General features: G+C 36.3%; 1 protein-coding gene across 6 annotated transcripts in view; it reads left to right on the top strand.

Moving 5' to 3' along the window:
• The window catches only part of TTC29 (tetratricopeptide repeat domain 29), a 118,980-nt gene that overhangs the window by 15,685 nt on the left and 85,787 nt on the right, over nt 1-17,508 (top strand). For 5 of the 6 annotated variants that reach the window (XM_039339004.1, XM_039339003.1, XM_039339006.1 and 2 more), the window contains 2 exons: nt 3,242-3,465; nt 9,687-9,872. In XM_039339004.1, coding sequence (XP_039194938.1) covers nt 3,242-3,465; nt 9,687-9,872 — 410 coding nt within the window. The remainder of the gene's footprint in view (nt 1-3,241; nt 3,466-9,686; nt 9,873-17,508) is intronic. The other variant, XM_039339008.1, reaches the window with a different exon arrangement.

The raw sequence follows: 17,508 nt of genomic DNA, 5'->3' as shown, positions 1-17,508 counted from the left end.
TGAATAAATAATATGTTTTTATAATAGTTTTATCTTGTACTTTTCTGCAGTTACATAGGTACAGAAGCTTCAAACTTTATATCTAAAGATTTGGCCCAACTTTTTAAACTTAGAAAGTACAGTATTATCTTTTTATTGAAAAAGCTTACACATGTTGGCAAATATAAATAATTAAATTATACACATAGCTGAAGCAGGGGAAAAGAACAACATACAAATTGCAATTAAACAGAGAGACTAAATAGCAATGATTCTGTTTTGGTGGCGCATTTTTTTAAATAATGAACTCTGAAGAGACCAATATAAGATTGAGAGTCAATTTGGATTAGTGGTTAAGACACCAGGCTAGAATGTGGGAGATCATGGGTTCAAATCCTGCCTAGCCATGACAGCCTGCTGGGTGATTTTGGGCCAGTCTCTCAGCCCGACTCACCTTACGAGCTGTTGCTGTGGGGAAAATAGGAAGAGGAAACTGTATTGGATATGTTTGCTGCCTTGAGTTATTTGTAAAAATAATAAAGATGGGATACAAATAAATAAAATAAGTCAAGGGCTTATCAATATATAATGAAATTTTAGTTTGCACAACTGTAAGATCACCTGCATTAGACTGAGTTTAGACAGCATATTAACTATTTTCTTTGGGCAATAAATCAGTAGTTGGCCATCACAGCAAATATAGTAAGTTCTGTATGAGAATACCTACATTGTATGCAATGTGGCTTTATTATTATTATTTTTACATGTTTGCCATCCTCTCCATTCTGGAGGCCCACCAAGATTGTACAATAAACTGGAGTGGTTTCTTTATATATTTGCCTTAAACACCAAAATATCAATTAAAATGTATAATTATTTTCAGAGCAACTGTAATTTTGAAATTGCTATAACACTCATTTATCTAACATTTTAATAATGGATTCAGTCATTTTGAATTTAGTAGGAACGTCCTCAGGGAAATAATATTTGAGTATCAGACCCAATGTATGGAAACATATTTGTTTTTATTCAACAACTTTCATTTTATTTTTAGAATTGCTTAAATAGTGATATTTAACTGCAGTATTGCTATGTTTCCAGTAGAGGCCCCCAGAGGCCATTATAATTATTGAAAAACTGTTTTGGGAGACAATTTTGCCAACATTAATTTCATCAAATATTATTGATTTATAAAACATAATTTTAAAATTAATTTTCAAGTTTAGCTACATAGTATAACTAACAGGATATTATTGAACTTTGGAAATGAATGTTTACCAACAGGACCATAATAGGTTATGAGATTTTAACAATTTTGCACGTACCTTGTGGTATATTGCTTTATGAAGCATGGGAGAAACTCCTAAAAATGCGAGATTCTCAGTTTATGAGATCTAAAAATTGTACAATGCTCTTTTTCAATGAGCACAGAATTACCTTGCAGTGAGTTTAGGCTTTAATGGGATGCAAAACAAAACACCAGAGTTTCTGTATACTGGCTTCATTCACTTTGCATATCTCTAGCTCTTCAATGTATAGCCTCTGATCCTGATACATTAAACTTATAAAATCATAATTATGACTTGTTCGCTTTACAACTCAACATGGCTATAAAAATGGGGGAAGTTCACTGCAGAACAGCCTTCCCCACCAGATATATCTATTATGGGGTTCAATCACAAAATAATGCCCACTCCGTGTTTGTCTTTCATGCTTATTTTTGCATCTTTCTCTTTTATTTTGACTTCTAGTTTAACTTCTTGCCCTAGCTTGTACTATAAAAAATAATAATGGTTTGGTTCCTTGTAATCTATTCCATTTTACCAAAGTAAATAATTAATAGTATTTATATATGGTCTACAATTAATCATGAAAGTCGAATACAACAAATATGCTAAGTAACAGAAAAGAGTATAATTACATCAAATTATATTTACTTACAATACCAATTTCTTTGATATTTCTTACAGAATCCCCCACATCACAATAATTAAATATCTGTACAGGTAGTCCTCGAATTATATTCATTCATTTAGCAACCATTCAAAATTACAACGGCACTGAAAAAAGTGGCTTATGACTGGTCCTCCCTCTTAAAACTGTTACAGTTTTCCTGTAGTCGCCCAATCAAGATTTGGGCACTTGGCAGCAGGCATATATTTATGACAGTTGCTCTGCCCTGGGGTCACACAATCTCCATTTGCAACCTTACCAGCTGACTTCCAGCAAGCAAAGTCATTGAAGGAAGCCGGATTCACTTAATGACAGTACGATTCACTAAACATCTGGTGTGATTCACTTAATAGCCATGGCAAAAGGTGATAAAATTGGGTGTGATTCACTTAACAACCACCTGGCTTAACAATAGTAGCTTCAATCCCAGTTGCAGTCATAAGCCAATTGCTTATGGCTTCATTCTGTAATTCAAAATTACAGAGATATTAGGGAAAGGGGTTTTTTACACTTTACATTACATTACATTACACCTGTTTGAGTGGACTTCCAGAACTTTACAGCCCTTTTTTAAATCAATTACTACTGGCTGCTCAGTGTAATCCTACTTATTGCAATGGCCAATTTTTGCTTTGTTGTCTTTAAGGTCAGAAGCCAAATTTAGATTCAACAAGAGAAATATCCTGCAGCAGATTTTTTTTAATTGCGTCCAGTTTTTTACTTTTCTTTTGGTCATCTTTTAAACAATAACAAAAAAGGTTTTCTCTTTTCCATTTTGTTTTTCTTTTTATAGTTTGGTACATGACTGTAAATTGAATCAATACACTGAGAAATGAATGAAATGTTTTGTACCTCTATTATCTTTGATGAACTCACAGATGTGAGTATGCAGTCACATAGTGGTGTGATTGTCCTTCTCAGAAAAGTTGAATAATCATACTATCTAATCTTGCTGGAGTTAATATGCCTTCAAGCATATTTTTATAACTGAAGAGGCATCCTAGAAAATATACATCAGCAATTTTAGGTGTTGCTTTTTAATGAATTAATTCAGTTGACATTCCTATATGATTTCAATTATAGAAGACTTATAATATAATTTTTGGTAGAACTAGAGCTACTGTAGCTTTCTTTTGGTCTCTTTCAAAAACATCCTGGCATTTTTATTAAATAAAGAACTGGTTTAACAACCACTGTGTTACCTTTTAATCATATTTGCATGTTTAATCATTTTTGTATATTGTGTGAGTTTTTTAGGAAGAAATTATCAAGAATGAAAAAATTAAAACCAGCTTTTTCAAATCCCCAGTTACCGGAATTCATACAAGAAGAACATCTGCCTAGACATGCTGCAGCAGGGTTATCACAAGTCTTTTGCTGAGCTCTTTACTCTGATAGAGCAGTGGAATGCCTTGAGGGAGGCTTCAGGGCCTGGGTCAGCCATATGGCTGGAAAAATCCCTCGAGGAGCAGCCTGATAAGCTGGATCAGCTTCACTGTTTCCTGACCAGAGCTGAGGCAGCCCAGCAATCAGGTAAATAGGGGAATTCTGGGTAATGGAGCAGCAATGTGTGCCTCAGGGAAGATTTCAGTTTGAGACTCTTCTGGAAATAGCATTTTTCAGCTTTAGTCAGCTAAGCTGTATTTTTGGAGTAAATGATGGGGAATTCGAAATGATGAATCCCAACGCAGGAATGAAACATTCTGCTAACAAGATGAATCTCTGTAATGAAGTGATTAGGATGCTTTCGATGTATTCATGCTATCATCAATTATCACTTTTCTTGAAAAGTCATTGTTTAAGATATTGCTTTTTAAAATTTAAAACATAATTTTCAGAAAAATATAGTAGCTTTTCAAATTTATTTCTTATACATTGCATGTATTTCTTTATTCTTTGAAATGTAAATTCTTAACATGTTTCATTTAAGTTGTAATCTTCATAATCATGTCATTGAATAGTGCTTTTCAGGCAGCATGGCTGTATATTGGTACACACCTTTAAATATCCTAATTTTAACAAAATATAATTCATGTTGATGTGCTGAAATAGGAGCCATAAGATAGGAAAATATGAGACTAGATGAATAACTGAAAAAACACATCAGGACTGCTTAACAGAGAAAGATGAAGAAAGAAACCTCACATTCTGAAAAAGATAATATGATTATCAGTTCTGAAATTAAAATATATAATGAATGACTAACGTTAAGACTTCAAATGAGAAAGAGAAAAGTAGATTGCCTACTTCTGGTGTAAGGAATAGATAGGACATAAGGCTAGTTATCGTATGGTACCAGGAACCCCATAGAAACTATACTGTATAGGCAGGTTTTGCAAATTAATGTCAAATAGTTATTATTTTAACTATAAAGCTAAATTCTGAATTTAAATAATATATAAACCAGCTACATTTTTTAATAATATTTTATTAGTTTTCTAATTTTACAATTAAACACTTTAAAAGCAACATAGTGGCTAGGTAATCAATAATTCCATAACATACATAAATCTTTGGCACAAATCCCAAGTTACATTATCAGATATTTCCTCTCTTTTTCCCTTAATATCTACTATCTCATAGTGAATTAATATAATTCTTATTGTTATCAACTAAGTAAAATCATTTTTGTTACATTTATCAATATTTTTAACTTATACATATCTTAATTATGTATATATACATTAATGCATATACATCAGTGTCCTGTTATTGCTTTTTTCCCAGGCTTTAATTTCCCCTCAATATTCAACTTAACATTTGGTATGTTATAATTTCCAAACTTTAGGTGACCAGAGTTTCCCTTAACTCAACTTTTACATTTTCCCCTTTTTATAACAAAATCTAATATTCTAAATACACATCTATTTGCATATAATCTTATTCAGTGCTTTTTTTGTAAAAAAAAAAAAGTGTCAGAACTCACACCCATCATACAACCCGCCTTGCCTACCCTACCCTACAAGGTTCCATCCAAAAAAGGTGCCGGAATTCCGTTCTGGGCATTCTATGACAAAAAAAGCCCTGATCTTATTCTATTTTCTAAAAATTATCTATTTTTCACCATGTTAAACCGAAAATCTATTAGTCTTATTACACATCTTACCTATTCAATTATAATATTATTTTATTTTCTAAAAAAATATCTATGTTCCACCATATTCAACCCTCTAATCAATAGCATAGAATCCCCTCTAATAAATCAAAACCCTAGAGAAACCAGCTACATTTCTGAAGCCAGAAAAGACTTACATATATCTGAATGAAAGACACAATTTAATTTGTTTCTCAATTTCTAGTATGGCACCCAGACTTGGGCTGCAAAGAAAAAAGAAAAAATACAGACAACCACTTAGGCTATAAAGAAGAAATACAGAAACCATAGCTTTTCACTGCAATTTAATGATTGTTTAGGTTTTTGCAATCTAGCTAAGTGTATGTAATTTGATATTCTGTAATTTGCAAACTTTTAGTTTCCCCAATGATTTTCCCAGGTGATTATGAAATATATAGAAGCGAAAGACCAAATTCTTTTAAGAAAACTTTTATCTAAGTTATACCATCTCAGACTAAAGGCAGAGGATCAAACAAAGAGTAACACTAAATGTATTTTAATTAAACATATCTATATACTACTGAAACACTCATTGTCATGACCTCTAACTGGGCAAGACAGTGCATCATAGGGCAATAATTTTTGAACCAAGATACCTCAAATGGGCTAACCTACAGAATGAGCCCAAAATCTGGGACCCATGATGCCCAAGGGAATAAAATTTGGAAAAGTTATGGCTGTTTCAAGTGCTGTCCTTATCAGACTGCTGCTGCTGCATGTGATGCTCATTCTGAATGTTGCATGACAGTTTACCACCCACTATTGCAATTCCTCACTGTCCCCCATCCAGCAGCCAGGAACTGATGCATTATGTGACTCTTAAAAAAACACACAACTCTAAGGTGCATGAAGAAAGGCCTGGATATTTTTATTGCACCTTCTTCTCTGGTGCAAAAACATGCACATGCCTATATAGCCCATCTCATGATATATGTATGCATTGTACTCCACTCTCCTGTATCTCTTCACACCAACCCTGGGAAGTAGTTGGGCTGAAAGTCAACGAGTGAATTGCTATAACTGCAGATGGAGTAGAAACTGTATTTCTCTGGTCAAAAATATTTGCCACTATATCTTAGTCCTTTCCCTTCCTCTTTCAATTTACAACTGCTGCCTGCTTTGAAACTAAGCATAGATAAGCCCCTACTTTGATTGTCAGAGATCAAATAGACCAGTCCTGCTGTCATTCTATTTCTAAACTGTCACTGACAGTTTCCTATAAGTCAATGGAGAAGTCAGTGGGGATTCTAAATATCAGTGTAATTATGTCATGTGGGGGCATCATGGTCAAGAGATAACACCCAACTTATGTGGCCCATGTCTCCAGAATCACAAGAAAAAGAACAGAATGAGGAGATGAGAAAAAATGAAGCTGGAAAGAGAAGATCAAGGGAAAGGCAAGAATACGCGGCAAGCACAAATTATCATGAGAGTTTCTCAACATAATAATAACCGCCTTTAACAAAAGAAACGTATGTGCAAGTCATGCATTTTGCCTCAACATTGCCTTTCTCTCAACAGAAAAATGAGGCAAAATGCATGATTTGCACAACATAAAATTTCTGATATTGGTGCAATGGCCAAAGTTTGCCCCCACTGTCTTGCGTTTCTATTCCCTAAAGAAACCGCTAATTTCTGCTATATGGAAAGATTAGGATACGCAATTTGCAATTGCCTCTGCCTAATGTACTCCTCAGTTTATGTAACAATGATGAACTATTGCAAATGGGTTCAGGAAGAATATCAGACGGTACAAGTGGTGCTTTCAAATAGCATCCTTTGGAGCCAAAAAAAGTCCTCCTAATGAGGAATGGATGGAATTCTTCTGTGATTATTCAAGAGCAAATTCATCATTGCATCAGACACCAGATCCCAACCAGCAAGCCAAATATATTCATATTATTCATATTTATTTCGTGGATTCTCAAGATAAAAGGAGGGAGCAAGGGAGGGGAGGGAGGGAGGGAAGGAAGGATTTCTGATACTTCTGCCAGCTTCCTACAAGGAACTCAGTGGGGAAGCAGGCAGGAGGTCAGAAGTTGTTACCATCTTCAAAGTCTTATATGGTTCTTATGTAAGAGTAGTCTTATATGGTCTTAATTAAGGGAGCCTCTCTCAAGAAGGCATTGAAGACTTAGCCAAACAGTAGGCCACAGTCTAGAAAGGGATAGCAACTGATACCTATATTTTATTAGGACGTTACCCCCCCCCCACTTCCAACTCTAGATTATCATTCTCTCAGCTTAAAAACACTAAATTAAAACCTTGGAATTTGCTAATTGTCTAACACAAAAAGTTTCAGTACTGTCTTCCAGAAAACACTGAAAAACCCTCTAGTTAGGAAAGTTATTCTTGCCTACGCAAAATCTTTGTGGTATGGCCAGCAGCAACAGGGAGTAACCAGATAAGAGGAGGCTCCTGCAGGCTACCTGGGCTACTTCTCTTTTTTCAGTTGCATTTGGTTCTTGAAAAGTGGGGTGGAGGGAGTAAAGTCTGTTTGAGCCAACACAATTTTACATTTATTTTCTTCCAATAGTTATTCTACATTTAAGGTAAGTAGGACCTGCCTTCAGTGTGGTAATGTTACATCGGAGATGGTGCCTAAAGATGTTTGAGGAAAGGACAACCTATTTAGTATCTAAATTCTTGGATTTTTAAAATTGTTTTACTACTGTTAGCTCAGAGGATAGTGTAGCTATAACATCTGTGGTGCTATATGCTGACCCTTGGCATTACATGCCATTAAGTTCCTAGAAATATTTTCCCAGTTTACCCAAATATTTTCAGTTTGAACATAGTTTCATTTTGTACTACTGTGGTACATGATGGTTTAAGGTATATCTGCAGAACTATAAAACTGTTCAAGGTACGTATTTGGTTCATCATTGTTGTAATGTTGTAATTCAAGGTATTTAATTATAAAATGATTGGGGATTGAAATTCATGTAATTGCATAGATTATTGAAGAAATTGATTCTAGCTAATATATCTATTAAGTTAAACTACAATAATTTTAAATGCAATAAGGCCAATGCTGCCTGAAAACAAAAATGTTTCTGAGATTTCTATATTTTAAAATAGAGTCATTTTAAAAGAGAATGTTTTAACATTTCTTTGCTTTATTCATGTGATTCCAGCCCACTTGGCCAGTTTGTGTCCAAAACAATTATATTGAAATGGTTGTCTTGTTGCACTGCTTATTCTTATTCACTGAGTGGGTAGACACTAGAATAGTATAGGGTCACATTAAAGTTCATTCAATCCAGACTGCGACAGTAACACTAACCAGCGTCAGGTCACTTTCATCTCTTGAGAATTGTAGGGTACTTACCTCAAGTTATTTACATAATTTTACTGAAGTTTATTGCTTTGCTATTCAGTAAGAAAGAAAGAATAATTTTAATCTCTGAATCATGCTTTCTTCAAATTAGAAATACTCCTTTTTTATCTTTTCTTCTTTTATCTGTTTCCAAATAATACCGTTATAACATCACTTAACATCTTTTTCTGCTGCATGTGCTTGGTGAATAACTATAAGGACTGAAACTATAATGTGGAATGCACTATATAATATTAAAAACCATGCTTATATATATGCATGAGTTTTCTTTTTTCTAAAATTGGTTTGTGGTGGCACCATTTGATCTAGTATTTAGTGTTGTTGACAGATCTTAAGGTTTCGATAATTCCTTGGAACATTTGCCAACTGTATATGCTATTAAGAGAGATAGCCTTAATATCTATTTCTGTATGTTTTTCATATCAGCTTCAGTTCATAACTATTTGATTTCTCTTCTAAGTAATAAAGTTGATGGAGATTATTTCTGTAGACGAAAAAATAGCAATTCAGATTGAACCATTTTTCTATTAACAAATCAAAAACTGCAGTAGATTGCAAAAAGTACCAAGAAGAGCATATGAAGATAGATAAGCATGAGATCTCCTAAATGCAAAAGAAAAAAAATATGTGAGAAGATAGAGCAAAGAAATGTTTAATTTAAACAATATGTTCTATTGTGGTAATCACACATTTCTTGTGATCGTATTTTAAATACTGATGTGTAACCAACTAAACCTGAAAATAGGTGAGATGACATTATAGACTTCTGAATAAATAGCTCAGGAATTTGTTTCAACATCAGGTTTGAGTTAAATACTTGCTGCACCTAAATCTGTTTTGGGACTGGATATAGTTTTACTGTTGTTGCTCCTACAAATGAGGAAATCATCCAGAGAGCTAGTAGATGTTGAGCTAACTCCTTCCTATTTATGCTGTAGATTAATAAACCAGAATGAGGTGTTGGTGAAGTGGGATACTAAAAATAATATTGGTCATACCACCTAATCAATTGTAACAAGTGTATGAGACAAGGAAACATCAATTAGGAACAGGAATGATGATATGTTAATTAATAGTGTAAATAGAGAAGCAACACATAAGGTATTTTGAAATATATATGAGTAAATGTGTTTTTATAGAAATCTGTGCATATGCAATGCTGCTTATATACAATATGTACTGCCCCAAATAGCATTGTATATAGCTATAATTTTATAGTATGACAAAACCTAAATAAAAACAAAAATTATACAGCTTTTTTAATATTATTAAGATATAATCATTTTCTTTTCATTGAAGAAAACTATGAAGAGGTTTATTCTAATCAACTAAACTTAGCCTATTGCTTCAACAAGCTTGAAGACAGATGGTTAAGGAATTATTTCTATGAACAATGTTACAAAACTGCTCAACTAATTAAAATTGATGGTGGGAAGAAAGAAGCTGAAGCACACTCTAATATGGGCCTTGTTTATGAAGAACAAGGTATGTATAGATTTTATCATGTAGTTAAAAATTATGATCACCATCTCCAGAAATCTATTCATATAGATTTAACATGTACCATAAGAATATAGCATTAGCTCAAACTAACTAGCTTGATGTACTAAAAATAAAATTCTAGCATTTTGGGTTTACTAAAAACCTTTATATACTTGTTTAGTGATTGCCTTGTTTAACAACCATTCATAGTTATAGCAGTGATGAAAAAGTAACTTTGCAGGCAATTGTTGCATTTATGATCTTTGCAGGTTTATATAGCAAAGAAAAGCTGAAGTAAGATCATAACCACAATCACCATTTTGCTTAGCAACTATTTCAATTAACAACTGAGTTGCAGGTCCAATTGTGGTTGCTAAAAAAAGGACTATCTGTATTTATAGAGATGCAGATGTTTGCTCCATGAGAAATTCATGATATAGAATTAAACACTGCTTCACATTCTAATTGTGCCATAGAAGAATTAAGACATACACAATTGTTACCCTCCATTTTTTATTCTTTAAGCATAATTATGTTTTATAAGAACTCACTATACTGATTTTATTGTTGTGCTTTATCAATGGTATTTATAATTAGAAAATTCTACCAGTAGATATGTAAATAATAATGGAATATAAAGCAATGTGAGATATTGCATTGGTTTGCTTTTTTAAAAATGTGGAATATTTTTATTAATCTTTTTAAATCTTCAATAGTTGTGCAGTCCTAAAATACAGCTGTTCATTCATTTATACCACTACTTATATGTTGATAGTGGGTAGAACATAGATTTCTTGCTCTTTTCTTATTCACAAAATTTTTCCCATTTTAGCATCTGAGTCTCTTTTCTGAACACATTGAGATCCCATAATTCCCTTCCCTACTGCGCCAGAGTTTGGTATTGTGAGTGCTGAAGAGTGTGCAGAAAGATGTATTGTGTTCAACAGTTGTATAAATGAATAGTTGAAAGCAAGAAGGCAAATCAGCCAGCAAACTGTCATGTAAATCTCATGGAATAAGCTAAAGATTGTATGTGGTTCTTTTTTAAAATAACATTTTTATTAAAAGCTTTAAGTAATTTTTTTTCTTCCATTCAATTATGACCATTCTCAGAGATTGCCTGGACAAATTTTTGCAGTTTTCTTTGCAAGGTTTTCAGAAGGGGTTTGCTTCCTTCCTAGGACTGACAGAAAGCGACTGTCCCAACATCGTCCAACTGGCTTTGGAGTACCTATAGTGGGACTAGAACTCACAGTATCCCAGTTTCTAGCCTGTTGCCTCAACCACTACACCAAATTGGCTCTCTAATGGCCTGGACTAGGGTTTTTCAAATTGTGTTCCTTTGAACCCAAGGGTTCTGCAAAAACCTGATGGGGTTCCATGACAAACTACGGGGAAAGTCTAATGAATAATCCATTGTAGCTATTTTACACAACTAATGCACTAAATCTTTTGGTATTATCAACTTGTTGTATTTTAATATCTAATAACTTTTGTTGTTGTTAATTGCGAAGTTGTGTCCGACCCATCGCGCCCCCATGGACAATGTTCCTCCAGGTCTTCCTGTCCTCTACCATCTTCTGGAGTCCATTTAAGTTCACACCTACTGCTTCAGTGACTCCATCCAGCCATCTCATTCTCTGTCGTCCCGTTCTTCTATTACCCTCAATCTTTCCCAGCATTAGGCCCTTCTCCAGTGAGTCCTTCCTTCTCATTAGGTGGCCAAAGTATTTGAGTTTCAGTTTCAGGATCTGGCCTTCTAAAGAACAGTCGGGGTTGATCTCTTCTAGGACTGACCGGTTTGAACGCCTTGCAGTCCAAGGGACTCGCAGGAGTCTTCTCCAGCACCATAGTTCAAAGGCCTCAATTCTTTGGCGCTCAGCCTTTCTTATGGTCCAACTTTCACAGCCATACATTGCAACTGGGAAAACCATGGCCTGGACTATACGCACTTTTGTTGGCAGGGTGATGTCTCTGCTTTTTAGTATGCTGTCTAGATTTGCCATAGCTTTCCTCCCCAGGAGCAAGCGTCTTTTAATTTCTTGGCTGTAGTCCCCATCTGAGGTGATCTTGGAGCCCAGAAAGATAAAATCTGTCACTACCTCCATTTCTTCCCCATCTATTTGCCAGGAATTGAGAGGGCCGGATGCCATGATTTTGGTTTTCTTAATGTTGAGTTTCAAGCCAACTTTTGCACTCTCCTTCTTCACCCGCATCAAGAGGCTCTTTAGTTCCTCTTCACTAATAACTTTAGACCTTCATAATTTAAGGACTAATATTATATTACAGCTTAGGCCAGTGATGGTGAACCTTTTAGAGCCCGAGTGCCCAAACTGCAACCCAAAACCCACTTATGCATCGTTGGGTGCCGGGTGGGTGTGGTCCATTGGGGGGGGTTTGGCCCATTGCGTGTGGCTGCGGTGGTAACAGCAGACTGGGTGGGACTAAAAAGTTCAATCAATTCCAACTTTGCAAGATCTTTTTTTTCCCGCGAGAAGTTGAAATTGACTGATTGAACCTTTGCCAAGAAAATTTCAGGAACTTATCCAGGTAATCTCTGAGAATCAGACACAATTTAATAGAAAATGAATGTTTAGGCCATTATCTTCTGTAGTTCCCTATCTTAGTATATATATTTGGAATCTGATGGAAAATGAGATGACATCAGGATATCATTGATGAGTTTCATCACTCCAAAATAATTTATACTAATCGTTTTATTCAGCTGCCTAAAAGTGATACAGATAGACTAAGGTTAATATATAGTATATGATCCTAAATAGTACTCTCCAATTCTTTATCCATACAGTATTTCTAACTTTGCTCTAATGCTGCTATTCCATGACCACTGGGAAGCAACCATAATTTTAAAACAGAACTGAATAGCAGAATAATTCAAAGTCTTATTGTAAAATTTAGTTTATCTCTGCCTACAAAGAATTTTATTCCCTTAAAAATATACAGTTACATTATATTTTATTGATTGATAAAAGTATTAAACCAGCAGTATATGAACTGATTGCATGTTTCTCTATTTGTAACTTCAGTTTTTTTTTAATTTATAAGTAGATTTGTATGGTATATCATAATACAAGACAAAATTACATGCAGATTACAATTCGCAAGGATATAAAAATGATTAGATATGCAAATCCTACCTCTTTGTACTTATGTGCAATGTTACGTGGTTTGTGTTGCAACCTCACCACACATGTTTTGTTTTGTCATTTCCCCACTTGCCTGACTACAAATATCTATTTGTATTACTCTTAATCCTGTTAAAATATAAAAAGGTAATGGTTTCCCCTGTCCAGTTGTGTCTGACTCTAGGGGGCGATGCTCATCTCTGTTTCTTAGCCGAAGGAGCCAGCATTGTCAGAAGATGCTTCTATGAGCAACATGTGGCCAGTATGACTATATGTTGAGGTGCACGGAATCCTGTTACCTTCCCATTGAAGTAGTACCTATTTATCTACCTGCATTTGCTTGCTGTCTAAGTGCTAGGTGGGCAGCAGCTGGGGCAAGAATGGGAGCTTACACTGTTACACGGTACTTGGGTTTTGAACTGCCAACCTCCCAGTCAACAAGCCCAAGGTCTTAACCACTAGGTCACCCCTGCCCCCATGTTAAAATATACACTTGTATAATAAGAGCTAAACAACTTATGATTGGGCATTCTTTTACATTTTCCTCCTTTTTAAAATTATATATGTCTAGTTTAAATATTTAGAAAATGAAGAAAACATTACTTTCAGTTGCAAAAATCTTTCATTTTCATTATTTTAAATAAATGTCTATTAACTGAAAAGCAAGTATAACAAAATAGTATAATGTATGATTTTGCAGTTTTCTGGTCACTTATTAAAAATATTGATAATAATTTGTATTTATTTTTTATTCCATTATTTTTATGTCAGTTCAAATAGTTGAAAACAATCCAAAATAATTCACAATGTGTTGAGTTAAATCTTGATTCATCTGGATTTAATATATTATAATTCAAATTTATTGATCATCCAATTATAGAGAATAGGAAAGCGAACTGGCAAGACCCCCCCCCCACACACACACACACACCCTTATAGCTTTCTGGAAGACCATCAAGATCTGGCTCTTTACCCAGAAACTGGGATAGAGTAATGAGAGCCTATGGATGGTTATTAGGGCACCCTAGGAGATGACTAAGATGTTGGGTTTTTTAGTTCTTAACTTTAGTTTTCATAATTTTATGGTTTTATGGTTGGTAGTTTTATTGTTGTTGTAAGCCAACTGGAGTTGTGTTCTAAGGCAGCCATATAAATCTAGCAATCAATCAATACTATATTAACTATTTAGTAATAGTAGTAAAGTTGGAAGGGACCTTGGAGGTCATCTAGTCCAACCCCCTGCTCAGGCAGGAAACCCTACACCATTTCGGACAAATGGCTGTCCAGTCTCTTCTTAAAAACTTCCAGTGTTGGAGCATTTACTGCTTCTGGAGGCAGGCTGTTCCACTGATTAATTGTTCTCACTGTCAGGAAGTTTCTCCTTAGTTCTAGGTTGCTTCTCTCCTTGATTAGTTTCCACCCGTTGCTTCTTGTCCTGCCTTCAGGTGCTTTGGAAAATAGCTTAATTCCCTCTTCTTTATGGCAGCCCCTGAGATATTGGAATACTGCTATCATGTCCCCCCTTGTCCTTCTCTTCGTTAAACTAGACATACCCAATTCTAGCAACCGTTCCTTATATGTTTTAGCCTCCAGTCCCCTAATCATCTTTGTTGCTCTTCTCTGTACTCTTTCTAAAGTCTCAACATCTTTTTTACATCGTGGTGACCAAAACTGGATGCAGTATTCCAAGTGTGGCCTTATCAAGGCATTGAAGAGTGGTATTAATACTTCACGTGATCTTGATTCTATCCCTCTGTTAATGCAGCCTAGCACTGTGTTGGCCTTTTTGGCAGCTGCAGCACACTGATGGCTCATATTTAAGTGATTGTCTACTAGGACTCCGAGGTCCCTCTCACAGTTACTACTATTGAGCATGGTGCCACCTATGCTGTACTTGTGCATTTGGTTTTTCTTGCCTAAATGTAGAACCTTGCTTTTTTCACCATTGAATTTCATTTTGTTAGTTAGTGCCCAGTGTTCAAGTCTGTCCAGATCCTTCTGTATCTGAAGCCTGTCTTCTGGAGTGTTGGCTATTCCTGCCAGCTTGGTGTCATCTGCAAATTTGATGAGTTCCCCATCTATCCCTTCATCCAAATCGTTGATGAAGATGTTGAAGAGTACTGGGCCCAGAACAGAGCCCTGGGGCACCCCCTCCATATAGATGCAGTTCCATTGAGGACCACTCGCTGAGTACGGCCGGTCAGCCAGCTACGGATCCATCTGGTGGTGGTTCTGTCTACCCCACATTTTTCTATCTTGTCAAGTAGTAGGTTGTGATCTACTTTATCAAATGCCTTACTGAAGTCCAAGTAAATTATGTCCACAGCATTCCTCTGATCCACTAATTTTGTCACTTGGTCAAAGAATGCAATAAGATTTGTCTATTTTTGACAAACCCATGTTGGCTTTTACTAATGACTTTGTTTGCCTCTAGATGTTCGTTGATTCGTTGCTCTTTGTGACAAGTAGGTGCAGAATGTGCATGCAAAGTCTTTATATATTATGAAGATTGTATATTCTAATAGCATGCTTGGAAGGAAGGAAGGAAGGAAGGAAGGAAGGAAGGAAGGAAGGAAGGAAGGAAGGAAGGAAGGAAGGAAGGAAGGAAGGAAGGATTTCTGATGCTTCTGCCAGCTTCCTACAAGGAAACTCAGTGGGGAAGCCGGCAGGAGATCAGAAGTTGTTACCATCTTCAAAGTCTTATATGGTCTTATATAAGAGTAGTCTTATAAGGTCTTAATCAAGGGAGTCGCTCTCAAGAAGGCATTGAAGACTTAGCCAAACAGCAGGCCATAGTCTAGAAAGGGATAGCAACTGGTACCTAAATTTTATTGGGACGTTATTCCCCCACTTCCAATTCTAGATTATCAGGAAGAGGGAGGGAGGGAAGGAAGGAAGGAAGGAAGAAGAAAAGAAAATAGAAAAAAAGAAAAAGAAAAGAACAAAAAGAGAAAAGAAAAGGAAGTTATTTAACCAGTGTGGACATTTGAATTTATTTCAGGCAACAAGTCAAGAATTATTTTAAGAAACTCTAATTTAAAATTACAGATTGGTATAGTGGCATCAGCCTAGAAACCAGGAGACCTAGAACCATGAGTTCTAGTCCTGTCTTCAGCACAAAGTCCTGTGAATGACATTGAGCCACTCACTTTCTCACAGCCCTAAGAAGAAGATAATGGCAAACCATTCCCAAAATCTTGCCAAGAAAACTGCAGGGACCAGTCCAGGCAGTCACCAGGAATCACGCTGAGTCAAAAGCACAAACACTTCCAAGATTAAACCACAGCCTCTTTCCTAGAACTCTGGATTCTTCCTAAGAGCTGTATTTTCTTCCCAATCAATTCTTCACTGAAAGGTGGGATTTTGACCATCAGATGCCAATGTGGTACAAGTACAATCTAAGGGAAAATCTGGTTGGGAGTTCTTTGTAGAAACTTAACTAAGTTTACTTCCTTTGAATACATACAGTACCACTCAACCTAAGTTTGCTAACTGGGAAGCAAGTGCCTCTGCTCAGTGGGGCCTGCTTTTAGGTAAGCTTAGATCAGTGGTTCTCAACCTTTTTAATGCCGCAACCCCCAACCGGTCGTAAGTTGAGGACTACCCAACCAGTCGTAAGTCGAGGACTACCCAAACAGTCGTAAGCTGAGGACTTTCCCTGCCCGGGAGCGCCGCGCATGCATGGTGCCACCCCCTGCACCGGCCAAGACATAGCTGGCAAGCGGCAGAGATGGCGCAGGCCAACCACCGGCTGGGCTACCAGCTGGCCCAGTCCAAGGGAGATAAGGCACCTGCCGGGCCCCACGCGCGCCAGCAACCCTCCCTGCACCTGCCAGCCTCCCACCTCTCACCCCTGGCCTTCTTTTACTTACATTTTTAGTAGTTGCTCAGCAGGGAGGGGTGGAAACTTCCAGACGGCTCGCCTTCACTGCAGACAACTTGCAGCACCGTTTGCAGAATGGGACTTTTAGCGGGGTCAGCAGGGCAGAGACAGCCTTTCAAAAGCCAATAGAATAAAAGGGAGTAGCACAGCTAAGGAAAAGGGGGGGAAATGGCGGACTGCGTTGTTTGGCGACCCCCGTGAAATGGCCGTTCGACCCCAAATGGGGTCGTGACCCACAGGTTGAGAACCACTGGCTTAGATGATCACATCATTTAGAAGCAACAGAACCTGCAAAAGTTCACCAATCATGTAGATTGGTCCTCCCAGCAGTATAAAAATGATAATCTTTGAATTCTTCCCCCTCCCATTCTTTTCTCTTTTTCAATATGGGTTGTAGAAAAAATGCAAACCATTTTAGAAAGACCAATATTTACTGGCATACTATAATAGTTCATTATGGCTTGTATCCAGGGTGGGCTGTGGTGGCCATATATTGCTGAGGTTATCTGCCACATCCAAATAGATGCATTTCCTCGCAGGCTTTAGTGTTTCAAAACATTGAGTTTCTACTAAGCCAAAAATTGCTCAATATCTAGGTATTAACAGGTGA

Source organism: Crotalus tigris, unplaced genomic scaffold, assembly GCF_016545835.1.
Source record: "Crotalus tigris isolate CLP2741 ecotype Arizona unplaced genomic scaffold, ASM1654583v1 scf7180000017725.2566008, whole genome shotgun sequence".
Classification (NCBI taxonomy): domain Eukaryota; kingdom Metazoa; phylum Chordata; class Lepidosauria; order Squamata; family Viperidae; genus Crotalus; species Crotalus tigris.
The sequence above is the reverse complement of the archived record's forward strand: the minus strand, read 5'-3'. Positions and strand labels throughout refer to the sequence as shown.